The sequence below is a fragment of the Clavelina lepadiformis genome, chromosome 2 (genome assembly GCF_947623445.1).
Source record: "Clavelina lepadiformis chromosome 2, kaClaLepa1.1, whole genome shotgun sequence".
NCBI classification, from domain to species: domain Eukaryota; kingdom Metazoa; phylum Chordata; class Ascidiacea; order Aplousobranchia; family Clavelinidae; genus Clavelina; species Clavelina lepadiformis.
Window position 1 is genome coordinate 20,879,535 of NC_135241.1, and position 26,860 is coordinate 20,906,394.

Consider the following 26,860-nt stretch of genomic DNA (forward strand, 5'->3'; position numbering starts at 1 on the left):
TCAAAAAAAATCAAAAATTGGTCAGAATTTATAGCGTTAGGTCAAAATTGTTTACAAATTTTTCATTTTACATCTTACAGTTACACCTTCTAGCCTACTTTATACTGTTGTGAACGGCCCATTGTCTACTCATTGTGAATCATAAACCGCCTCCTGAATCCTAAACCACAATTGCGCCTCGCTTTGACAAAGTTGTTAAAGCTCAAAGCCAAGGCCAAGTTGGACATTAAATTTATTTGTGTTATTTTTCTAGTTAGTGTTGCTATTCGTTGGTACATGATTTCATGCTTTAAACTTTTCGTTATAATTACTTGAGTGTTTTCATGCGGCTCCATACGTACTCTGAAGTTTGAAATTCGGCCCCGACACCAAAAAAGGTTGGGAACCACTGCTCTATAATATAATGCAGAAAAACTTACCTTTAACAAAATCCTTTTCTTCAAAATATCTTGCACAAATTCTTATACTGTACTATCTCTTACATATAGCGACTTTATGCCAAAATCTGCTCTAAGACCCAACATAATCTTCTCCGGACTCTCTGCCCACATTCTTTTTTCACCAGAACAAATTTTATTAGCCGGTACACGAAACAGGGGATCTGGTCTTTTAGAATCACATATTGGAATGCAGCAGTGGTTACTCATAGTCAGTGGTGTATTTGTGATAATTATATCAATTAATGTAATATAAGATTGTATAAGACATAGAATTCTCGTGTCTCGAATCAGCGGAGCATAACACTGCGTGACGTAATCGATTGCTTCTCGGGTATTGTGCGTGCAGTACGAGTTATCACTTATCAGTCTCTTCTTGCTATTACGTTCAACGCCGCAACATGTCTTTATGCTGTTGCTGTGACAATGTTTTATCTGAATGTATTCGTTTAAAGACGCTTCAATATAATCAGAATATACAGTTGTCGAGGTGAACAATTAATTCTAAGATTAAGAAAAGCAGAACAACGACCTTGAGGCTCATTTATCATCGAGGATAACAAACAATTCAACAGACAAGCATTGTAATTGAAGTGGCCGCCCTTACAGGATAAGGAACGATAAACAACCATTTCATTACAAATTCATGAAAAAGAAGAGAGAGTTCAACAATTACCAAAAAGATTTGCTTAATAAAGCGGAAAATCATTCCTAGAAATGGAAAAAAGCGGAATAACTCATTTAAAAGTAGGAACTCACGATCCCCCATCAAACAAAAGTTAGGGGACGGCGATCCCCAAGATGCAAAACACTACTGCTCATAGCTTACTTTACGAACCTTTAACTTTTCTAATCCCATTTTGGTATTATTTACCAAGTACTACAAAGTTTTACAGAACCGAAACTAAAAGCCTTTAACACGCACATTCTCCTAACAGCCAAGTAGCTTAGGCCTACGCCAAGCAGCCTACACCGTGGACATGCAAAATCGTACCCATAGTCAATTCCAATCACTGTTTTATTTTAAACGCATGAGCCGTGACGGCGGCAGAAAGATCTGATTGGCTAGAGCCTTTATGTCCATGCATGTATTATAAAGGCATTGGTCTGATAGTGACGACGTGTCACGGTTGGGTGCTTCTAATTTTTTCCACCCGGCGCTCCAACCTTTTCCTCCAATAAATAATACAATCCATATTGTCAAGGCTCACACTTTTGAAGTGATACAAGCAGATGAACTTGTGCTAGCCTTGGGCGTGGTGTACCATGCTGTGGTTTTTTGCCAAGTAGGCAATTGGTCTTCAAAATTGTTTAGCTAAGGCAGTAGAGGATAGACCTGTTTATAAAGGTGACTTTTTATATATATTATAGGTAGGTCACGCGGTCAGTTGTTGTATTGGCCTATAGGCGGTTAGATTGTAAAAGGTGCACTGATATGTTCAGGCTTTAAAATGTTACCGTACCGTTATACTGGTGTTTGTTGTAGGCCTAGCTAAAAATATTTCTGTTACCGTGACATGTTAATTCTATTGAGTCTTCCATCTACAAAAAACAGCACTTGAGTAATATGGTCTGGTATATACGAAGACACAATCAGATGACGTCAAAATTTGAGTAGGCCTAGCTGGTCTAGGCTAGTATACAAAAGCACCCTGTGGTTGTGTACTTGTATATTATACCCGAAAAGTATTTTAAAAGGCTGAAGCCTACTTACTTAAATTTTCTCCTGTCAACATACTATACAATCTACAATTCATATTACTCTCATAACTTATAACATGCTTTATGATGTAGTGGATTAGAAGTCATCTCGAGTTACTATTCCAATAGACCGGCATGAATTTTGGATTAGTACCGGTACATGTGTGATTTTTCTTTGTTTTATCATGTTGTAGTTTCAAAATCTATGATTGTTTTTTAATTACAGCTATACTGTTAGGTGGTAACTGTTTTGGAAGCACGCACTGTACATATTTTAAGCAAACTGCATCTGAATGGTATAATAAATATGAAAATGGAAAATTTGACTTCTTCAAGTGAGAATTCTCAGGTTACTCTGGCTTCCCCAAACCAGTATAAAGTTTATTCCCGAAGATGGTTTCTTTTGGCAACACTGTTTGTGTTAAGTCTTTCCAATGCAATGGTAAGTGTTAATTACTGTTTTTACATGAATATAACAAATTGTGCACAACCACAGGATGCATTTGTATACTAGACCCCAGCTACATAAGTTGTAACTTCATTTGGTTGCGCACTTCTGCACTAGACCCAAAATTTGTAAGGTAAAATAAAATATCGCTGCTAGACCACAGTGGATAGCATGACAGCTGAACCCTCAAGGTGTTTCAAGACTGTGCTGGGTGCATCCGAATGTTACTTTAACTTGAATGTTTTGTTAAAGATCGCACAGTTACTGCCAAAAAAGAGAGCCCACAGGCTTTGTGTTTAAGCTAGTGTCGACTGCAAAATCCACCATTTTGCACTCGGTGCATCCTGATTTTTGCCATCCTGCACCTGGTCACCCCGATTTCGGCCACCCTGCATCTCCGAGGACATGTCAAAAAGTGCTTGCAAAAAAGACTTTTCAGCCTGGCTGCTAGACTTGTATGAAAATCTTCGATGAAATGACATCAACACAGCCAACTGTTGTATGATAAGCTAGCAACACTAAGCCTTTCATAGATTTGTCAACTTTAACTACGCTGTTAAACACATTGCTTATAACGTTGTCTTTCAGGCGTGGCTTACATTTGCTCCTGTTGCTTACAAAGCTGCTGAGTTTTACACGGATCCTCCCAACACTGATACTATAAACTGGCTCTCTGTTGTGTTTATGATAACTGGAATTCCTTGTGGAATCGTAGCAACATGGCTAATCGATACAGTTGGACTTAGATTTTCTGTGATTTTAAGTGCTTGGTTGAATGGTATTGGCTGTGTTATAAGAGTGATCAGTGCAATTGATGGAATTGCACCATCTGCTAAACTTCCATTGGTATTTATTGGTCAAATAATTGCTGCATTTGCACAACCATTTGTTCTGTTTGCACCAACGAAGTTGTCTGCTTTGTGGTTCAAAGAGGACCAAAGGGCCATTTCAAACATGTTGGCAACAACAGGTACAATAATATTGTTTACTTGTGTTTGTCATATGTCCAACTTATATTTAAGCCGTATTGATACTGTATTGACTTTTTGTTTGGTTGCATTTTCTTTTCTCATTAGTAAGCACTTTAATCTAAGACCATATCATGTGGATAAAGTGCAAAATCCAAACGGCAAAATTGTTACGATTCAACACGATAATGCTAGTTTTGATTCAACTCTGCAAGCAATTGTTAAAGATTGACTTCTAACAAATAAACCTAAATCAGATTTCTTAACACATCATCAGCATAGTGAGGTGTGAGTTTGATTATAATTGTTGACACGCAAAACAGTTATATAAGAATAAGCAAAAGAAAGTGTGATGTCCGTGTGATAGACAATGACAATTGAAATGCCTACTTATATGGCTTATGATACTATAAGCGAATGTATTACAGACAATACACAGCTGTTCGATATGTGATTCACTAATATTTATTCAATTATTAAATTGTTGCAGCAAATCCTCTTGGAATTATGGTGACAAACATAATATCACCAATACTGGCAACTAAGCCATCAGACATGCTTTACATGGTATGTACCCTTTTCTGTAATACCTGCAAATGTTTGTATTACGTTTTGATTAATGTACATAAATTTTGTTGTGACCATTACTTGATCTTGTGGTGTAACACTAAGCTGTAATTTGTCTTGAATATGTGATGGTTATTTTTGTTGCAAAAAGCCGGAACAGATTTTCTTTGCTACTTTTAACTGAGAAGATTTTGATTGAATATTTAAGATTAATTGCCATAAAATATAAATTTTTCCTTGTCGTAGCTTGCTATCCAGTGCATTCCAGCTGGTGTTGGAGTAATCATGGCAACATTTGGTTGGTGGTCGAGTTTACCCCCATCTCCTCCTTCGTCAAGTGCCGATGCTGAGTCACAACCATTCTTGGTTGGCTTGAAAGCATTGGCAAGGAATCGCCAGTATTATCTCCTGGCATGGGCAATTGGTGGTGGAATAGCTCTGTTCAGTGTTCTTACCACTCTGCTCTCGCAAATTTTGTGCCCTTGGGGATATACAGATGTAAGTTGATGATGAAGTCAATGCTGTATTGGTCACTGTATTGTTGTGCACTGCAAAGTCAAGTACTTTATGTTTTTGATGTGTGGTATTTTATACAAGAACTGTTTCTGTAATTACAGTGGTTTTACATTCTGGTATAAAACTCACAGTGGTATGTATTACCACTTCTACTATTTTGTTAATTCACCAGTCCATTTTGAACTTGTGTTGTATGACCAGCTTTTCATTCCTCCTAGACTTACGTTGGAGTTGCTTGTGGATCAGCTTTAATAGGAGCCGGTTTTGTTGGATCAGCCATAGCCGGAGTCTTCGTGGATAAGACAAAGAGGTTCACTGAAGTTACAAAAGTGTGCTACGCTCTGGCTGTTGTTGCATTGGTCGTTTTTGCTGTGGTATGTTTCATGAATTTGGCAAAAAAAGTTTGTATTTCATTAATTACTAGTATACTGATTAATTTTATTTTTGTAATTGAAATTTATTTTGTAACCAGATGCACAATAAGCCATACCAGTGGGTACTTCTTGCTTGCATGTGTGGCTTATTTGGTTTCTTTGGTATTCCAATTTATCCCATTGGGAATGAACTTGCTGTGGAAACAACATATCCTGTAGGAGAAGCCACTAGTTCTGGAATAGTTTTTATGTCTGGGTAGGTACAAAATAATGCAGTTTCTGTTTTTTAAGTTTAAAAAAATGTTAACGTATAAGTTGCAGTTATAGGATACATACAATCATACTTTATTCCATGTATACTGGAATAGTTTTGAACATATAAAACAAATAGCATAAATCCATTAAATCCTCATAGTTATAGCAATTTACTGAAACTTTATTAATATGATTTTTTTCAATTTTTTTCCAAAACTTCCTATTGCTATATCATGAAACTTCTTACTGCACACTGTACATTTGACATACGCAGAATAATATCTTTTGTAGTACTATGTAGTGTGGTGTGCCCAGTGTCCATGCAACAAACGTTCTAGAACACTTATTTTGTAATTTATTAGTCAACTTCATGGCATTGGAATAGCATTGTTGTATTATTATTATTATACACACTATTGCTATGTTGTGTTGTATTCGGCAGAAAATATGGTCATTCCCGTCTTTAGCTAAATTCAGTAATTTTATTGCAGTCAACTTCAAGGAATCGTTTTGGTTTTACTTCTTCAGTCTATAGGAGCTGATTTAAAGCAACCACCCTCAACTAACAAATGTACAAGTGAAAACCTTGGCAACATACCAGTCCAGGACATGTCAGGTATGCACCATAAAAGGATTGATGGTTTGGCTGTTTAGTAATTTGCTGCTGTACTAAAAATGCAGTTTGTTTTCGTAATTTGCAGTTTTTCGTATTATTTTTCAACGTTGTTCTGTTTTATTCTTGTCCCATTTTGCATGACTATTGCATTTGCTTTACAGTTCCAGTTTACATTATGGTTGGATATGCTGCTTTGATAGCTCTCGTTTATATCATCTTCTTTCGGACTGCGTATAAACGTTTGCATGCTGAAAGACACGGCAGTGGAAGTGAAGAAAGTTCAGAAAATGACATCGATAATGCAGTATATACTCAGGGAAACCAGACAGACCAGATAGAAAAACTTTGAGTTTGGTTTTATTTCTTAATGTGAAACAATAAATAGAAATAGAACAACTTTTTATATTTCTAATGTTCTACAAGCTAGAATTTAACCTTTTAATGAACTCTTATCTTCATGGAATTGGTTTAGCTTCATTTGAGTATTCCTGTTATATTGTATCATTTTATCAGTTTTTTTTTTGTATCTTGAGCGATATTATAGAAATCCATTGCAGTGCACGAAAAGACTTAATTGATTTTGCTGCTACTAAATCGTTTATTTAATATCTTAGCGTATGACAACGTTCAGCAAATGACAATTTTGACAATTTTCAGCAAGAAATCCATTAAATTTCTACACGTTTCAGTAAACTTCTGATTACACAATATTTTTGTCTACTCTTCTATCTTTTTGTGTACAGAGTACGTTTAGTAGCTACTGTACATGATGAAATAAGTTTTAAAATGAAAGAATTTTACTGTTTATTATGTTATGCTAAGAATTTTCCAATTAATGAAGTTTTTCTGCCAAACTTTTTGTTACCACAAACATTGAATTCTGTATACAATTCTTCTTAGCAATTAACTATCAATTGCACAAGCTGAATGTCACCGTGTTTGGTACTTTCAAGCCTCCCTATCCAGTGTTTTGAGGTACCAGCTCTAAAATTTATTACTATTTTTATATCAGTGATTGTTAGATCTTTATCTGAGTAATCACTGTTATATTTTGTTCCGTTTTGTTAAGACCTAAATTTTTTTTTGAATACCTCTGTGTGAAATTTATGAAAAATATGTTTATGTGAGTTTTTTGTTGTAAATTCAAAAGTAACGTGATTGTATCCAAGAAAAAACTAATGAATTACTGGAGCTGTTGCTATTCAATTTGACGATCAATTGATCATGCATTCTGGAGCAGCCAAGAATTTTTTACTTTTCAAATATGTTTTACAAGCAATGTATCATTTCTTGCAATTACTTTCTATTTCCTTATGTTTGAATTTCCTCTGCATGCAGCATGACTAAATTGTTATCATTAACTGCTGGCAGAATGCTCTTAATGTAGATGAACGAATAACTTGCCCTTTTTTCGGTGTATGCAGTACATTTGTATGCCAATGATTTCTAAAACTGCCTAGTACTCAGTAGCCTAGTCTGGCTTCTGTGGATTACTAACTCTTTTCCTGAGTTTGAGTTATTTGCAATATGAAAATTATGTATATAATTGGTTTTTGATTCGATTTATGAAATAATGGAAGAAATGTTATTTCTTTCACACCAGTTTGTGTAATAAATGTTGACTGTGAACTGCAAAGTATCTTTCAGTAGATTTTGTCACGCTATGAATTTGTTACTGTGTCAGTAGATTCGAAGAAACGTCTCGAACAGAAAGTATGCGTGAGTTTATGATCATCATAATCCAATGAACTTGTAATACAGCCAAAAACCATAAAAAAACTTTGTTCTGGTGCCACGATTTTGCTGTTTACTGTTCAAATCAGAAGAACTTTAATCAGTTGATTGAATTAAAGAACTTCTATTTCCATTGCCTAAAATTTCTGCCAATCTTTCATGAAAAATGGTGATTAAGCAACTAGGCTACTAAATGCAATTATATGTTTACATGGTTACTGATTGGTCAAAATATCTGGATTACCTATGACTGCTTAAAAGTCTGTACAAAAGGAATTAGATATGATTTATTGTCACAAGGACTTACAACTTATAGGCACTTTGTGTAAAACTTAAAAAATTTTCGGTACTAATTCCATGGCTACCCTTGGCTGACTTTCAAACACCCCCAAGTACATCATCCGCCAACGCAGGCATGAAGTCGAAACCTTTTCTACAGAAATTGAAAGTTTTATATATTCGCATGGGCGCAGTTAGTGCAACATATAGTGCGGTTTCCACACTTTTACTGCAATTTATCTGTCCATGGGGATACTCAGATGTAAGTTGAACTTATTGGTTGGACTGCAAAATATACGGAGTTCTGTCTGGAGTCGTAGTATTTTTAACATTCAGTTTCATTATGTAGCAACCAATTTCCCAAGTTAATGTGTTATTTTGCAGCTCGCTTCTAATTAATGGTTTTTAATTAACATTACCAAATTCGCCACAAACAAAAAGTAAAATGAAGTTTGTCTACAAACGCGTACGAGGGAATAAAACAAACAACTCCCAAAAACTTTAAACGAGTCAAGTAGTCTAAACAGAAGCAGCCTTTTTGGTTTGTTATAACTAAGGGATCAAGGAAAGAGGGAAACATTAGGACTAATTGCCGCAAACTAAGCACCCTAAACAGTGAAAACTAAGCTATTCTGTAGTGTATTCCCATTATTTGGAAATAATTAGTTCACAGACAACCGTACAATCAATGTTAATATCTTGTTTAAACACCTAAAAATCCTTCCAAATAGGTTCAAGTAAAAACTGTGCTTGAGCAATTATAAAATTTTCTAGTTACACAAACGGTAGGTCATTTGCGTCCAATGAACACGGTGAGCCTGAGGCGCAGTCACATCGTTCTTTTGTAAAACCAAACGTTTATTTCAAGTTCATTTTTAATACTTAATTACAGAAGCAAGCCACTATTTTTAATACAGATTAACAAACGCACTTCAATACATTGACAGTTTTTATCAAAAAGTATCGCTATTCAATGGAAGTTCACGACAAATTCAAAGAAGTTGAACCTTGGATAGTTAAATTGTTCTTTCGAAACCATAGAGATCAACTTTTAAGGGCAGAACTAGCTTCGCGCTATAATAAGCATACTACAATTTGTTGGAAAACACAATGCTATAGACAAAACAAGTGCACTTGTAGAATAATAAGAATTCATTTCAATTAAACAACTGCAAACCAAGAGTAAAAGCAAATACAAACTCATGTGCAACCACTCATTCAAATACCAATGTCTTACATGGATTTACTCAAAAATTCCAAAAACTTGGCATTTAGAAAATAACCATCCAAATAACTATTCGTTTGAAAATGGTTCAGCAACATGATAGTGGATTAAAACAGTTTCAAACAAAGGCTCCTGTTGCACATATTTAATGTAGAAAATGATTTGCTCTGTCCAATTATTCTATTATATAATAACAAATTATATAATACAAAATTCGCAAACGAAGCCTGATATAATTTACAATGTTTGTGTGCGATTCGACTCATGACAGTCACAGGGCTTTCTGTGTTTAATTGCAAAACTTTTTAAAACTCAAGGCACCATAATACAAATAAATAGCCCTCTCAAACTTTGTCAAATGCAACAAAAGGCAACGGAGCAGATCTAAGGAATTGTAGCTATTATAAAACGTACCTCATTATAAGAAAAACGGCAATTCAATCAAATAATACTTTCAGCAAGTTACAAAAGGCACATCAAATGATGCATATTTATCAACAGCACTATTTCTATAAAAAGCTGCACAAACAGTACCAGAATCGCTATGTTTATATATTCGAGTAGTACCGTTTCGTTAAAAAAACTATCAAGGTTAATTTCAAAATACTTTGTGCTTCATTATAACTACCAGCAGAGATACAGCACAAACTGTGTGTGTGCCATCAAATGCAAAAAATGGTCAGCGTGACCCAGTATAGTGACATGTTTTTACAATACCTCCCATTCCCAAATAAAGTCATTTTGTCCAGTGTATTCGAGTCGGGCAGTATGAAAGTCTAAAATGCAAAAGACGATTTACACAAATGCTTCAGAGCCACTTGTTCCAGTTGTTAGGGAACGGTGCTCATCATAATCGTCATCACCAGGAACATTGTTATACTTCATCGACTTGAATCTAAAAACACAAGACACAAACTATTGGCTTTTGTGATCCATACTAACACTGCTGTTGACGAGATAAACTAAGGTTTCCACTAATCCATTAAATTCTACTTTTTGTGCTTGTAAAAATGACTACAAACTGAAGCAGGTGATATACAATATTAAATACTGTTTTATGCATTATAAATAAATATTAAAAGCAACGTTACTTCTAAGTATATGTAAAGCCTTTAAAGTTTTTTGCGTGTTAATATTGAATTCCAAAAACATCAGCAAACTGTGGTTTATGTGCCAGAATGGGTTGCTTACCCAAGTTTGTAGCCACGTCGCCTCCAGAAGAAAAATCCAATAGCACAGATGAGCACACCGAGGATGAGGCCACCAAACCAAAGGCCAGACATAGCACCAGACGAAGGAGGGTCGTTCTCCACCTTCACATCCACCTTTGTATAACCTATAAAATGTTTACTCTGTCAGTGAATCATGTTAAATACAGAGGGAAGCTGTAATAACAATATGATAATATGATTGAAACATATTGTGACTAGAAAACTATGTAATTAATTCTTTCCCAGCTCTATGTACATGAAAATTAAATGACTAACATAAATTCATGCACTTACTACCGGTTTCACAGACACCCCACATCTGGTCGTTAGGGTAATCAGCAGTGGTGGCACACCATGGTGATGAATGGTCATCAGTAATGCAAGTTCTGTACGTCTTTCCACGGTATTCAAACGGAAAATGACAAGGTGCGCCGTTCGCATTGCCGCCGTGGGTATAAAAGGCTGAACAGATGAGTAACAAGTTAAAATTCTTACACAGAGCGCAGCCATCATCACCACCAAGTTGTGAGTTGCGATTTTTTTGGAACTAAGCGGTTTTGTTTGGGAAAATTGCCAATCAAACAAGTTATCGTCATGTTGCCAGCTAACGAATTACTTCGCAACTTTTGCTCAAACGTAGGCCCTTAAAAAATTCAAATTTCAAACTATATTCCTTCTTTCAACAAGAAAACATTGTTTCTTATTGAGACAAAAGGAATTGCAAGTTGAGAGTTCAAAAGTGAGAAAGGTTGTGATCAAAACCTTGTCTAACAACTAATACCAAATATAGCTGTGGTTGGCGCTTGGTAGCAGAAAAAAATCAACTCTTTACGAGAAAAGATTGGTGGCAATCAACATAAAATTTTACAAAGGTTTGTTACGTTAAACATAATTAGTTGCACGAATGCAGTGAAATAATAAAACCCAAAGTATAATAAACAGTAGAAAACACACTCCAGGTAGATGTCTCATTGCATTTGATTTCTTCCGTTTTCAATTCTTGCAAGAATCTACCATCCAAGTCGGGAGGATAACTGCAACTGTTAACATAAACGCTTAGTGTAACCTATTATTAAATCTCAGTAACTACTTTGAGGCTAAGTGATGCAAAAAATGTCTCTATAATAGAACGGTATTTGTAAAAAGAAATGTTCACTGGATATTTTTGTGTTACAACAATTTTATTGGCACAAATTTGTTGCATGCTCTTACTAACGTTAAAGTATGTATTTAAATTATATATAAATGTTTTTACCTGATGCCATCTCCGAACAACATTTTCCATTCGGCTTCGTTGGTTTTTAGATAATCGTGTAATTTAGCCATTCGACAATCACAGTAAAACTTATTCTGACTCACAAAAACTTTTTGGATTTTTACACTTGACCCAGTCTGAAAATGATAACACAAAACAATGCATGTTGAAAATAATAACATATCACTACTGCGACAGCTTAGAGGTTAAGCAACAATTATTATAGATCTTCGCAAGATCAGAATTGACTAAATTCATTTCCAGGAAAACAAAACCACTATTACCACATGGTAACAAACACTTACTGGCTCAGTCAAAGCTTTCACAGCTGCAACATCCAAATTGGGCAAATCGTTATTCTCCATGTGAATGTATCTTAAGCAATTGCAAAATGCATATTAATATCATTGTAACATCAAAGAAAAACTATATACAAATAACAATAGAAACTATAGAAAACATTTATGGGGTTTTAAAAGCATTTCACTTTTCAATCTGGCATCACCTAATTTCTGCAAGTGGAGAAAATGCTTTCTCTCCAATAATTGTTAACTTGTTGTTACGAATGTACAACCACTTCAGACTTTTCAAGCCCTGAAAATATAATACAAAACACCTTTCAAATAATGTTTTGGGTACAGACTGTGGTAATGTAATCACATAACTTACAGTAAATGTGCTATCAGATATTGTTGTAAGTTCATTGTGGTCCAAAACGAGGATTGAAAGTTTTTTCAGATTCTTGAAAAGTTTCCCAGGAAGCTTCATAATCCTGTTATCTCGCATAGTAAGTGTGGTTAAATTTCCAAGATCGTTGAAAGCCTGAAAATTAGAAGATCCTTGAAATATGAATGTGAGATCTACAGAGACAAAGTAATATTTGCAAATACTGCACAAAGTGATGTATGGTATGGAAACAAAATTACAACTTCTTTCATTCTATAAACTTGATAAGTACATTATAAGAGTAAGTTTTTAAATGGCCTGGATATAGATGCTTTAAATCTCTAAAACAAATATTTGGCTTTATTCTAAAATTTTCAACTTTGTAGAATAACCAACATAACTTCATTATCTTTAAGACATGCACAAGTTGAATGTAGCTTAAAGAACGATATGTTACAGGTTTGTCTAATAGATTAATTCATTTAGTACTGACGTGTGGAGTAATCTCAGTAATCTGATTGTCATCCATACGTAGTTCCGTTAAATGAATGAACGGGCGAAACTTAGGAATTGTTGTAATTTTGTTGGATGCCAAACTAATTGTGGAGGCGTCGGTAGGAAGTTTCTTCATCGGAACATCTGCAGCAGCAAAACATATAAAATACCACAATATTTCGATTTGTGGTATTTAAAATTAATTTGGCTTGTAATATCAAAGGTAAACATTTTCTGCCAACTTTTTAGCGCCACTGAGTTGTTTGTCTTACTAATGTTCTATTATTCTTAGTCAAACATCTGCCCTGTCATGCAATAGGCAATCACATATGCTTACAATCTATTTCTTGAATACAACCATTCGCAATTACATAAACATCTCTCATGGAGATAAATAAGTGTTTTCTGTCAAGGTCCTACCTGTGAAAGCGTTTCTAAAAATACACTACCTTGGCTACATAACAAGCAAGCAATATTTTCAAAGAAGCAAGTGCAGCATATATGCCTGGTATACCCTCACTTGGATATTGAAGTCGTGTTGTAGTGCTTAAAGTCTACCATGCATCTTACTTTCTTTTAGAAAACCAAATGTTGTTTAACTAATTGCTTGCATACTCACATGTTCCATATGAGCCTGAACTGCCTAACTTTCTGTTTTTCAATTCTACCTCACCATTTCCATTCACAGGCTATAAAACAAGGTTGATTCATGTGCAGCAGGTGCTCAGTGATATCTCAAAACCAACGAGCTTTGTCAGTGATTTGCAAAATATAACGCACATGTGCCCTTGCTCAAAACAGGTGGATTTTACAAGCGCATGAAATATTAGCAAGCTCATTTGACAGTAGAAACAGGTTTTATTTAACAAATTTTGGCCCCTAGTTGATCATCTACATCCAAAAACAGATAAGTGAGCCGTCTATTATTATCATTTGATCACTGATCTGAGCACCTGCATTGATTGGCACAAATAACGCAAACAATAAGATCAACACAAGAAACAGTACCAGAGTATAACTCAGATTATCTTTTTTTGCTTAGTAAGTAAATAAGTAAGTTGAAGGCATGTTATACTGCATAGTACAGATGCTCGAACTTGTGCCCTACCACATTGTCAATTCGGCGCCTAAACACAAAGAATGTGTTGTTTATAAAGATGATATTACAGCAAGAAGACCACTAACCTGTCAGCTGCACATCTTCGCCAGTACAATCAACCCGCTGCATGATGCAACTGCAATTACTAGGACATAATTCGTTGTGTTTTGTATATTTTTCATTTTCAACGTTGTTATTCTGAAAAATTGCAAGATTGTTACGACACATTCAACTTCTGAAAATCTAAAATGTCATACAAGACTGAGTCTGATCAAGTCAAGGTTCACTGTCAACTGCCAGCAAACGCAATATTTACTATGTTAAGTTGGCCTTTGCCTAAGACAGAATTAAAAACCTGCTAATAGAAATTAGTGAACCAAGCTACGGGTGTACCAAGACATGTTTTTTGGATTCAGTTTAAAACCAAATTTTTAGAAAAAATAAACCGCACTATTTCTGCTGAACCATACAATCTAGTATTACAAGTATTGATATCATAAAAGTGAGTGAAACACTGCCTATAAGCTGAAGTTTAGATAGCTGTGGAATAACAGCAGTTGAACTCACATGTACTTAGTTTAGTTTGGAACAGGACTCGGCAATAAAACTTGACATGTGTTAAATCCAACTTATCATTATCTTAACTGCAGATGCCATGTTTATCTGTTGTTGCAGAGTTTCTCGATGAGGACAAGAACTAGTACATGATGAAGGGAATCCAACCACAAGAGAACCGATGCAAGAAGTGTGTGGACCTTAGAGTCAGGAGCATTCCACGTGAGTTAACGAACACGAACAAGCGGCATAAACTCAGATTGACCTCGGCATGACACGGAGCCGATTCACGTCTTGGTGCAACTATGGCAACTGCAAATTCACTTTGCTCTTCCAGTTTTATTTTGTTTAGACGAAGAAGAGCACAGTGTCTTAATATTTTCGCTTTTGTAAAGTAGGCCAAACTGACCTTCAGTGTAGGCATCATATGAAATGCAACCTGGCCTCGAAAGGAAAATATGTTGGGAAATAAATTACAATTTATCAAATCCAATCACTGCAATTTTCAGCCCACCCTTGCAATACTGCTCTAAACACTGCCACCATCACTACTTACCCCTGTCTAATGGCCCAATCGGATCTTGCCAACCATGAGAATACATGTTAATGAGGCACTGATTTATATTAGATGGGCATTGAGCGTCGAACTAATTTTATCAACTTTAATGCGCAAATCAATTATTTTGATATTTATGGTATGAATTACAAAACTTATGGTAGTTTTGTTGATTTTTATTCTGTTAAGGTTACAAATTTGTATGCGCTTGTTTTTAAAGTCACCATCAAGTTTGTTGCAGTGTTACAACACCAATTTTAAATATTTCCTTAATAACATGAGCCCCATGCATAGGCACTGCTTTATCACGCTTCCATAATAATTATTTAAAATACTAGATTGTACGATTTAATCCTTTTTCCAAAAATTTGAATTTAGACCGAATCCAAAAACATGATTTGATACACCACCAGTCCCAACTGTTATTTTTTGGTGTTTGGCAAAAAAATAAGAAAGAATTGATTTTAAAACACCCTTCGTCTTTTAGGTATTATTTATTATTTAGGCAATTGCTATGTGACAGTTAAAATGTACATTTTTGATGGGATTAATCAATACTATTTTTTACTTCAAAATTGGAGTCTATTTTGGTACGACCTGTTCATCTCGTTATTGTAGTTTTTGTGGTTCATAGGCTAAAAAATTATAGACTGTGATGGAACATATTGCATACACACCTCTTCAGCATCGATCGTTTTCTTGCTATGATCAGGCCTTTTCCCTTCTTTCAATGTCAGTAACGTTTGGGCTTGAACAGAACCCACAAAGTTGGTAGCAACACATGTGTAGTTTCCAACATCATCTTTGGTAAAATTGCGTAGAATCATGGTGCCATCCTGATCAACTTCAATCCCTTCAAATTTGTCTGCTTTCTGCATGCTATAGTGGTCGCTGTTTGGTGCTATCCATTGTATGCTGGCATGGGGCAAACTTGCTGCAGAGCAAAACAGAAAAAATCAATTATAATACGTCATGAAAATCATTGCAATAGTTATATTTTAGCAATAAAGAGTTATTTCGCTTACTCTTGGAAACGACGCAGTCCAGTTCGACGTTTTGACCGGCAAATAAAGAAGTTTCCTCAGAGATTCCAGTGATGTCTGGTTTATTGCATTCAGACATTTCATCCTTACTAACTTCTAAAACACTACGATTTTGTAATGTTGTCGGTCTGCAAAAACAAATTATACATTTACGACGGCTTATTTGCCTAAAGAATAAGACAAAAATTCTATAAATCTATCAATGCTGCTGATATCAAGTTTTACTACAAACTAAGACAAACTAAAAAAAAGTATTTAAATTTCTACTAGTTTTCCATTCACTTACTCATGGCAAATTAACTCGCTACCAGATGAAGAGAGAATTTTTCGAAACCAACTACTTTTCTTATCATTTAGCCAAGTCAATTGTTTTTGCATTGCACAGTCACACGCCCATGGGTTGTCTTGCAGGTGAATTTGCTGTCAAATGTATGAGTGTTATTCTAACAGATACAAGGATTCCGGTTTATACTTCATATTAAACTATTACAGTAGAAACCATTAAATGGCAGGGGCGGGCAACTTCTTCGGTCGGCGGGCCTGATATGAGAAAATGAAGTACTTGGCGGGCCGGATTCCTGAATAGATTGGAACGCAGCTTTGTCTTATTAATGTTCATGGTCGAAAATGTTTGCTCATAAATGTATGTAGACCCGAACAGAACAAGTAGATTTATGGCCATCTTTCTCAGGTTGGCAAACTTGGACTTATTCAGTGACGCAATACAGAGATTGCGGCAGAATGTGGCCGCAGGCCACATTATCATGTAAGACCGGAAACTGTCTGCGGGCCGCTCAAAATCCCGTCACGGGCCGTATGTTGCCCACCCCTGGCTTACGGTCATCACAATATGATGCAATCTCACCTGAAACATATTTGCTTTAAGACCTTTATACCATTTATTGTCAAATGTATGGAGTTTGTTTCCATCAAGGCGTAATGTAACCAGTTTCTTGAGTTGAAGAAAAGCATGTGGATGAATGAATGTTATGTGGTTACGACTAAGATCCAGATCAGTCAGAGATTCCAAGTCATAGAAGAGAAAGTGCTGAACAAACTGAAGCTTATTTCCATCCAACATCAGTTTCTGTCAAAAAAGATTTTCTTTTAGTTTGAAGGTTAGTACCAAAGTTGAATCAAACACTACCGACCCTCCATATAAAAATGTATACCTGAAAATTATATTAAAAATCTAAACGAACTCCTGAAACTCATTTACAAAGTTATGGTTTAACGAAAAGCGAGTACAACAAACCTCTCCAAACAAACATTACACATTTAAACCGCAAGTCCTTTAGCAAACGAAAGAACTAATTATATAATATGTAATAACATATCCCATAATCTTCTGATTTTGAACAAAACTGATGGTATGACAAACATATACTGCATATGCAACAGTGTCAGTGCAAAACTAAAAAAAAATTATCCAAAAATGAAGTACTAAACCTGTACTATTTATACTTAGTATTAAACAAAAACCTTTTTAGTTATCTGAAATAAATTTTAAACCATTTCAAAATTTGTCCAATCTCCACAAGAACGGCCAGGTACTTCCCCGTAGAAATAGAACCAGTCAGGCTAAAGGCTACTGATTTCTTACTTTTTAGTATATACATGTTTTTTGGAATGTTAACAGTTTGCAATTTACTTAACCGTGTATTCATAATGAAACTAAGTATTCATAACTAGTGTTAGACAGTAGGCTAAGGAGGACTAACAGTACAGGGTATACAATAAACTAAGAACCATCTTATCTGCATGTTGTTAAATGGCACAGAACAAATGTGTTATCAAATTCTGGCATTCTGTTTAGACCTCTCACTACCCAAGATGCCAATAATATGTAGTTAGTTCCTGGACGTTGGCCCCCACACGTGTTATTTGTGTGTAGAAAAACTTGAGCTGTGTCAGCTTTTCTGCAGTTTCTATGCGGCGATTTCCAACAAAAACCTGAGTGTTTATTATGAAAGTGAGGCAAGTTGTAAAAAGTAGACAGTCAAGTTAGGTGAAATTTTTCAGGTAATTCAAAATAACACCGTATAAGGTTAGATTTGAGTGACCAATACGACAAATTTTTGTCCGTTGTCATTGTTATATGTTTAAACCATTTTGCCAGTTTGCACAACAATTAGTATGCATTAATCCGGTCCATGGCACGAAAAAGGTTGGAGTTCACTGGCCTATAACATTTCCCAGTAGCAGTGATGATTGGGTGGTGTGGCCACCCTGTAAGGCTGTAACCCCTTAAGTTGGCACATGATCTAATATGCTAAAAGCTTTTTAATATGCTGACTGTCAAGGCCTGATTCTCCTATCTGGTCTCAGATGCCAAGCAACATACCTCACATATTGCCTCATTTCTAGGCTCTAAATTTTCAATACATTCCCCTCAAAAACATTTCCAGTTCATGTTCCAAACGCCTTGCACGGCTTCAATGCTTGCAAAAAGACAAGAAAACTTGTGGTTTTAACTTCAAGGCGATAAACACGAGATAATTCGTGGTTGGCTGTGAAGGTCAGTAGTCCCAACCAGGAGTCATCTCAGTGTTAGTAATCAGAAATGTTAAACAAACTTATTTTAGTGATGTGCTTGCAACTTTTTTTATCATTTTAAGCATTCCTTGTCTCTACTATAACCTAAAGCAGTGGTTCCCAAAGTGGGCGCCAGCGCCCCCCTGTGGGCGTTGGCGCCTCTCAAGGGGGCGCTGGCTACCAAATGGGCGATTGGGGGGCGCTAACAATAAAGTGGGCAGTAACAAGAACAGTGCCGAAGTAAACATTTGCGCTGTTTATATTATAGACATATGCTTCGATTTACTTATTTTACTTTCCTGTGTTCGGTTTCATAGTCTGAGAATTTTCGATTAATCCTGAAATAAAATACATTTATTGGTCTCACTATTCTCATTGTTATGTTAATAGACGAATTCCAACAGTATTGCGTCATGATAATCTTGCGTTTTTTCTCAAGTTGCATATGCGAAAGGGTATTTAAGCCACGAGGAAGCTAGTGTGATTGTGAATAGCAATATTCTTAGATTTTAGTTAGTGAGCCGGTACCTAGGAAAAGTAATTTTATTCAATCAAGAGTGCTAAACAATGAGTTCAGTCAAACGAAAATGCAGGCAATACAGTTCAAGTTATCTCCAGTATGGATTAATTCCAGCCCCAAATTCCGAATGACAGCCAATGTGTTTGCTGTGCTCTAAAGTGTTTTCTAATGAATCGATGAAGCTGTCCAGACTTTCCGAGCATTTAACGAAAATTCACCCAGATTAAGTAGCCAAGAGTGCAACATTTTTTCAAATGGTCCGGGACAATTTCAAAAAACGGAAAACTGTTGGCACGATGTTTTCAAACCTTTCCCATACAAGTAATGATGGATAATGTGCGTCTTACAATTTGTCTTTGATGCTTGCAAGATGAGGCAAGCCGCACACGATCGGCGAAGAATTGATCTTGCCATCAGTGAAGGAAGTTTTAGACACCGTTGAAGGAATACAGAATTGAGTTTACAACTGGATGAGTCAACTTTGCCAGGAAATGAGTCTCTCTTTTTCTTGGGTATGTTCGTTTTGTGACTGATGGAGTTTTACATGAAGAGTTGGCAATAGCTTTAGCACTGGAATCAGATACTCGGGGTGAGACAGTATTTCAAGAAGTTAAAACATATTTCAAAAAAAAAACAAATTCCACTTACCAATATCATAGTGTGTGCAACTGACGGCGCCCCATCTATGATGGGCCGTTACCGTGGCTTCATGGCATTCCTAAAAGCAGCGAATCCAAACGTGCTTACAATTCATTGTGTGATTCATCCGCAGCATTTGGTGGCCAAGAATATGAGTGGTCGTCTTAACGTCTCATTGAAGACTGTCATTAAGGCAGTAAATAAGTTTAAAGGTCATGGACTTTACACAATTGCTTAAACAAGCTTAATTGCTTAAGAGAACGACGAGGCCCTTGAGCGCTTACTTCTACACACGGAAGTAAGATGGCTCTCCAAAGAAAACTGCCTTGCACGATTGTACACACTGATAGATACTGTTGTGGAATTCTTGGAAAGCTGTCACCCTGGCCTTGCCAAAGAAATCATTGCTATGAAATGATATCGCATACTTGTCAGATACATTTTCCAAATTTAACGAATTAAACCTATTCTTTCAAGGTAACGAGGTAAATCTAATCAAGGTAAAATCAGCACTGTGTTGATTCAAAAATAAGCTTGCGTTGTATGGACGAAATTTAGCTAGACGCAATTCTTCCAGTTTTCCAGCTTGCAAAAATTTGCTATCAGCGACAAAGGTATTTCTAATGTTGATGTTGAGACATACAGCAAGTATATTCAGGAATTGCATGAAGACATGGAAGTTCGGTTTCAGGATGTAATGCAATTGGAGATTCCTGACTGGATAATCGACCTATTCATTGACATTTCCGAGCAAGGGATTCTTGCAAAATGATTTTGAACTCAAACCAAAGTTCCGTATCTCGTATCAATCATTTTGGCTGCAACGCAAAATTAAAGTGAAGTATCCTCACGTGTGGGACCGGGTAAAAATGTTGTCATTGCATTTCCCAGCTCATACTTATTAGAGCGTACGTTCAGTGTCGTCACAATGCTTCTGGACAACAGAATGTACCGCCTGGACATAGTGAGACGAGGAGATTTGCGAGTGTTTTGTGACAACATGTTTATGATGTAACAAAAGCTTTGTTTGACTTGAATAGTGGATGATGTAATAATCCCTGCTTTCTAGTTTTGATGGCTGGAGCTAGGCTTGTAAACGTTCAATTTATTTGCTTATCGATGTAGTTAAAGAAAAGCGATTACACAGTTCGAAAGAGGAATGTCCTGCCGTGTCAGAAATGTTTTAGTTGTCAAAATTGACCCATCGTACGTCGAGTAATTGTAAAAATTTCAGGCTAATTTTAGTGCTGGTTTTGCAAGCGTGCATGTGCTTTTTTCTTGCTTCTCGAATGGATAGTAAATTTGTTGTTACTTTTTTGTTAAATGGGCGTTTGATAGTCAGTAAATTGTCCAGGGGGGCGTTATCGGAAAAAAGTTTGGGAAACACTGACCTAAAGTAAATATTGTGATACATTCATAAAAAGAATCACTATGTTGGTAAAAAAATGACATTAAATGATATAAAAACATGAAGTTATGCTCTTCCACTGACCTCAAGCTTCAATGGATTCCATTCAAAAATGTCATCAGTAATTCTTTCAAGGGAGTTGTTGCTCAGGATCAACGTTGCCAGTTCATCCAAGTTGTCAAATGCATCATATGAGAGAGCATTAATTTTATTATTGGCCAAGTTAAGATATTGCAAGCCAGCTGCTTCAGGTATCTGGATAAAAACCAATTAATTTGAAAATGTATAAAAGATGAAACTGCTTATAATATTCTAGTAAAATAGCTGCAAAAAAGAGTGTTGGGGAAAGAGCAAATTGATGAAAATACATAACGGTACAAATTGTACACAATTATAATTAGCGGTGGACCTCTACATTGATCATCCCTAGTTACAGCTCTTAAACAATTATTAACAGCATGGTTGTGACAGCAGTAGCAAATTAATGGCAACGAACTTGAACATCAGAGATTATGCTAACTTGACAACATCATGCCAGGAAGCATAAAAACACTACATAAAGCACTATAAGGTAATACACTACGTTAAAAGCAAGTCCAACTTATTTTTATTTTAATGAATGATAAAATTTTTCATGTTTATGTGAAATAGTGATGAACATTTTAAAATCTAACTTCAATGATTAGAACATCACAAAATAGGGTGGTCCAACTTAGTTTTACCATGGGCCATAAATAAAAGTCAGCCTATAGGTAGGGTTAAATTATATTGAATATTTGAAGCTTAAAACCGCTGAAAGAACGATGATAAATACAATGCCGTCGAATAGCCAAATGAAATTTACTTTGATTGTTTAAACTGGTGTTTGTTTCTATTTGTTTCCCGATGTAATTGCTAGTGTTAATGTTTCATCACTGGGTCTTGTGTGGCTTAACAACTGTAGTTGTAACTAATGGTACCAACAATTTCCAGAACAACCACACAATTAAGAAGTGAGTATTTCAACGAAAGTTGATCAAACAGTCAGATATTGAGTTTAAATTTAGATTAGGAGGTAGGTTAGGGGTAGGCTTGACTAATACAATGTAGCATTTAATTAGGTGAACAGAACAAGAAGCTATAAAATAATGACGACTTTGAATAATGCATGATTTTTCCTGTGAAAGATGGACATTCAAAATTTAAACACAAAAGGAAATGTGTCAATCGGAACATAAACCAGATAAGCTCTTTAATTGGGTTTTAAATGAAAACAAGTCATTGTCTAGTTTAAGCACTTTTTCCAAGGCTAAACAATACAATATATGACATGACTTGGTATTAAATTTGGGTTTTAATTGTTATGATTGCTGTCTGACATAGTTTGCCTAAGGTAAACAATTGTTTTGCCAGCTTTTACTAAAGTCAAGCAAGCAAACAAGTTTAAATTAAAATAGGCAGTTATAGGAAAAGTTATAGTCATAGTAAAAGTGTAAATAACGATATAATTTGGAAGTAATAAAATTTTCTTCCTCTTTGTTGTCATCTTACTACAGTTTATAAAAGCTATAAAGTTACACAAGTATTTGTTACGACTAGGCGGTACAGTTACTTCAAACGTTATTGTGATGTGCACAATCTGTAGGTTACTGAAAGTATTAAACCTCTTCTTTGTTCATATTTACAACTCAGCCTTATGTAGCAGTTGCACCGCATTGTCACAGAATATAACAAACTTAAAGAACTTCTGGTATGTAAATATATAGGTACTAATAAAACAAATAAAAATATTACCGTAGTGACATTTTCTATTAAATTTCCACTTAAATCGATGCTTCTGATGTCATCTTCTATTATTTTCATTATTTTTGTGTGCTTTTGTACACGACAGTCATACAATCCCGGTGAACATGTGCATTTGCTGATATAAAAAGGTAAAATTCAATACATCAAATAGAAAAGTTCGTCAATGGCAGTTCAAAATTACAATATCACAAACCGAGCTGCAGTTTGTTTTGACATTTAAAATGTCACAAAATATATTGACCACTAAGATGTTAAACTAAACTTAACACAAATTTTGACAGTCAATATTGTGTATGTTGTCATATACAATGTGCACGACTGAACGTATCTGTCACATAAAACAAGATGTAAGGCAGTGTGATGTGTACACAATACCATAGGTAGGCCTACTCTTCATAAAATGACATAACCTGACTTGAAGTTTCTTTCTACATGCAAAAAGCAATAGTAGCACTCATAATAAATTTATATGATATGATACATACTGTGTACATAAAAAGCCTTCTTTATAAAAAAGGAAACTTGCATTGGGCTTGCATGTTAAAGGAAGCTCATAGCTTCCAGATTATTAGATTCGTTGACTTAACTTGAATTAGCGTGAAAAACTTTAAGTTCTTATCCCTATGCTTGAAACCATGGCTTTGGAGCCGGAGCCTGGAGCCAGGCATTTTCAACGGAGCTGGAGCCGGAGCTCTACGTGAAATTCAAATGGAGCTGGAGCCAGTTGTTTGAAAAATAGCTCTGGCTCTGATGTATTTCATAAGATGCTATGCTACTAGCCTACTACTATTGGCTAAATTCACATAATTTAACAGCAACCCTTCACAAAATTAAGAATTGTTGCCTCTTTGGCGCCATCTTTTCTAACTAACCACGTTGCTGGGGATTTGACAGCAGAGCCAGGGATTTGTTTTGTTTGTGATTATTTTGAAACGCTAGATATTCCAAATTAAGCGTTCATCCTTAAACTTCAGTTTTTGACGTAACGGAGTCGGAGCAGTGGTATCAATGAGCTCCGGAGCTGGAGCCATTTAACATTTACGCCTGCTCCAAAGCCCTGCTTGAAACCAAGCTAGGGACCCAGCTTTACTTTACTTTCACAAAAATTTTAAAACATGAAAAATTCTGCAATATTGAAAACAGCTGTATATCATCTGAGTGACAGTTCATTTGAGTGACAGTATTTGAGTGACATAATTATGACATAAATTACACTGGTCGACATGATTTTTATTTTCTAGCAAAAATGGTGACTTCTACGATAATAATTTGCTCACGCTGATTACGAATATGAAGTCGCTTTTTTTCTATCACGTCAAGATTTTTTATAATTTGTGATTTAAAATTTTGCACTTCACTACTAATAACAGCCTGTTCTATGAAGTATTCCTCGTTGTTGGGTCATAGTTACTATTGTCATAGCCATTATACATCATTGTGACGTCATAATAATTTTATTGTGAGTAAACCAGGCTATATACAAGCACATGTACAGTACATTATGCCAGCTTGTGCGTATCAAAGTCAAGCATAAAAGCTGTATTGTTGCACAATACAAATCAATTTGCTTCTATCCCTGTAGCTCATTGAACTAGCATGAAGGAGTCTTACGAAAATATGAAACTTTTTCTTTCGAAGTTGCAATATAGCACTCATACATGGAAAGTTTGCGTTGATTTTAAAGTCCTAAATATGCTACTGGGTCAACAATCTGGATTTACAAAGTACCCTTGTTTTATGTGTGAATGGGACAGCCGAGACAGGAGAAATCATAGGATTAAACGTGAGTTGCCGTTGAGGGAGTATCTTACACCAGGCTTTAAAAATTTTTACAGCTTGCTCTTATCGACAGATCTAATGTTATACTTCCACCATTACATATTAAACTGGGTCTCATGAAACAGTTTGTAAAAGCTCTCAACAAAGAAGGTGCATGTTTTAAATACATTCGGGAAAAGTTTCCTCACTTGAGTGCCGAGAAAGTTAAAGAGGGTGTATTTGTTGGACCTCAAATCAGAACACTCACCAAAGACCCCCAATTTCTTATTACCATGACGGATGTGGAAAAAAAAGCATGGCTTTTTTTCACCGAAGTTGTATCTGAATTTCTTGGAAATACTAAAGATCCGGATTACCAAAATATTGTAGAAAACATGTTGGTTTCTTATCAAGCACTTGGATGTCTAATGAGTTTAAAGGTTCATTTTCTACGCGCACATTTGGACAATTTTCCTAAAATTTTGGGTGACATGAGGAGCATGGTGAACGTTTTCACCAGGACATCAAAGCCATGGAAACGCGGTATCAAGGGCGATGGGATGTAACGATGATGGCGGACTACTGTTGGTGCCTGAAACGCGACTGCGAGAATAGTGAGGCTGCAAGAAAAGCTAAAAGAAGAAAATTCATGCCAAACACCTATAAGAAATAAGAAAGAAAAGTTGTTTGAATCAAAAGTTTATTGAGCAAATGAACATAATTATTATCTACTACTGGGGTCTAGGGTTTGAGTTTAGAGGGTTAAGGTTTAAGCTAACAAAATCTCAAATCCAATTGAGTAAGTTAAGCGCCTTGTAGGCTGTGTTTCGTTTCACGTACGGAGCTCTTGACCTGTAATAGGGCACAAGCGCCCTTAATACAACCGTTTTTGAGTAAAATTTTCATTCAATTTTTGCACAAAAGTGTGACGTGATGGGTGAATTCTTACTGCAAATTCGGAATCAGCATAGTCAAATTAGGTAAACTCAATTAATTGTTTGAAAAAAATTAAAAAAAAGTTGAAAAATGTCGCCTAGTGTTATTCATTCGAGTGACATAATTAACCCTAACCCTAACCCATTACTGTAGTTTGAACAGTACTTACCAATGTGTCACTCAAATGACCTGTCACTCAGTTGATCAACTATCATTGAAAACATATGCTATGCTACGAGCAAACGTGATAACTTCAACACGCGATTCCTTTTTACACTTCTTACCATTCTAGACATATCACTAATTTCGTCGATTTTATTTAACAGGTGGAGTATAGGCATATTAGTAGCTACCAACCTCTGAAGGCCTAAAGAGACATCACGAAATAACAGCACTACCTTATTAATATCATATATAAGAACAGATACAAAAGAAAAGCAGATTTATTGAACATACTTGCATGTTTAACATATGTGTACACGGATCAAAAGCGTTAAAATACAAGTTAGTTATCAATCTACCACAGCAATTGGTTTGTTAATGTTCCAATAAGTTGGTAGATGATCCATAGTTTAAAAAAAAAGATTGTAAAAAGACTTATGCAGTGCACAGAAAGTAATAGTACGAAAGGAGAAAAAGCAAATGAGAAAGGAGAAAAAATCACTAACCAAGGCTAATAACGAAAAAAAATTAAAGATCTTCCTGTGGCAAGGTCTATGGTATCCATTGCAAACACTTGGCACAATTGCAAATTAGAAAATGACATCATAAAAATTGACGACGGCATGTTTTGTGAAAAGTCAGTGCCTACGTAGACCACTTCAAGCAGTATTAAAATGTATATATTCCGAGAGTGATAACTCGATCAAATAATTTAAACAAATAGTTTAATCAAGCTCGCAATACTTACTCAGGGCAGGCTGCATGCACCAAGATTTCACAAAAAGTAATTAAGACAAGAAAGCCAAGAACAAAACTTTCTTTCATTGCTTCCTTTTTTCTAAATTCAGTATTTATGCTAGCACCAGGTAAATCTATTAATAATAGAAAAAATCATATGTTAACCATCATAGAGCACTTTCTAGTAATCAGTAGAAAATAATATTGTATATAATTCATATATCTCCAACATGTTACACCAAAAAAAATTTATAGAACACATACAAGACACAACTGACATGATTTCAATGATTCTATCCAACATCTTAAACTTTTCGATAATACCCGATCTACTGCTGGTCTGTTTATCTCCACAACTTCGTCAAAATGACCAAAAAAA

The 26,860-nt window shown here is 35.5% G+C and overlaps 2 protein-coding genes across 3 annotated transcripts; one reads left to right on the forward strand and one right to left on the reverse strand.

The window, feature by feature from the left end:
* Positions 1 to 2,346: 2,346 nt before the first annotated feature.
* Positions 2,347 to 7,518, forward strand: LOC143446479 (solute carrier family 49 member A3-like). The gene is made up of 8 exons (XM_076946121.1): positions 2,347 to 2,580; positions 3,175 to 3,556; positions 4,045 to 4,121; positions 4,368 to 4,619; positions 4,856 to 5,011; positions 5,110 to 5,267; positions 5,758 to 5,882; positions 6,044 to 7,518. The coding sequence occupies exons 1-8, from the start codon at positions 2,446 to 2,448 to the stop codon at positions 6,229 to 6,231; spliced, it is 1,473 nt and encodes a 490-aa protein (XP_076802236.1). The 5' UTR covers positions 2,347 to 2,445; the 3' UTR covers positions 6,232 to 7,518.
* Positions 7,519 to 8,732: 1,214 nt separating this feature from the next.
* Positions 8,733 to 26,636, reverse strand: LOC143445580 (uncharacterized). Of its 2 annotated transcripts, none has more exons than XM_076944784.1 (17): positions 26,492 to 26,636; positions 22,876 to 23,002; positions 21,187 to 21,357; positions 16,866 to 17,087; positions 16,287 to 16,420; positions 15,983 to 16,128; positions 15,635 to 15,891; positions 13,933 to 14,044; positions 12,746 to 12,891; positions 12,256 to 12,408; positions 12,092 to 12,180; positions 11,892 to 11,961; positions 11,587 to 11,723; positions 11,286 to 11,371; positions 10,629 to 10,793; positions 10,312 to 10,456; positions 8,733 to 10,015 (listed from the first exon to the last, which is right to left on the reverse strand). In XM_076944784.1, exons 1-17 carry the CDS (start codon positions 26,566 to 26,568, stop codon positions 9,916 to 9,918), a joined length of 2,337 nt encoding a protein of 778 aa, XP_076800899.1. In that variant the 5' UTR covers positions 26,569 to 26,636; the 3' UTR covers positions 8,733 to 9,915. The 2 variants fall into 2 exon arrangements, with proteins under 2 accessions (XP_076800899.1, XP_076800898.1); XM_076944783.1 differs by having other exon boundaries at positions 10,626 to 10,793.
* Positions 26,637 to 26,860: the final 224 nt, after the last annotated feature.

Coding starts and splice junctions, on each gene's coding strand:
- LOC143446479 (XM_076946121.1), top strand. CDS start 2,446: ATGAAAATGGAAAATTTGACTTCTTCAAGTGAGAATTCTCAGGTTACT. Junction 3,557..4,044: donor AAACATGTTGGCAACAACAG/GTACAATAATAT, acceptor AAATTGTTGCAG/CAAATCCTCTTGGAATTATG. Junction 4,620..4,855: donor GCCCTTGGGGATATACAGAT/GTAAGTTGATGA, acceptor CATTCCTCCTAG/ACTTACGTTGGAGTTGCTTG.
- LOC143445580 (XM_076944783.1), bottom strand. CDS start 26,568: ATGAAAGAAAGTTTTGTTCTTGGCTTTCTTGTCTTAATTACTTTTTGT. Junction 16,129..16,286: donor AGCGAGTTAATTTGCCATGA/GTAAGTGAATGG, acceptor TTGTTTTTGCAG/ACCGACAACATTACAAAATC. Junction 10,457..10,625: donor GGGTGTCTGTGAAACCGGTA/GTAAGTGCATGA, acceptor AACATTTTATAG/GTTATACAAAGGTGGATGTG.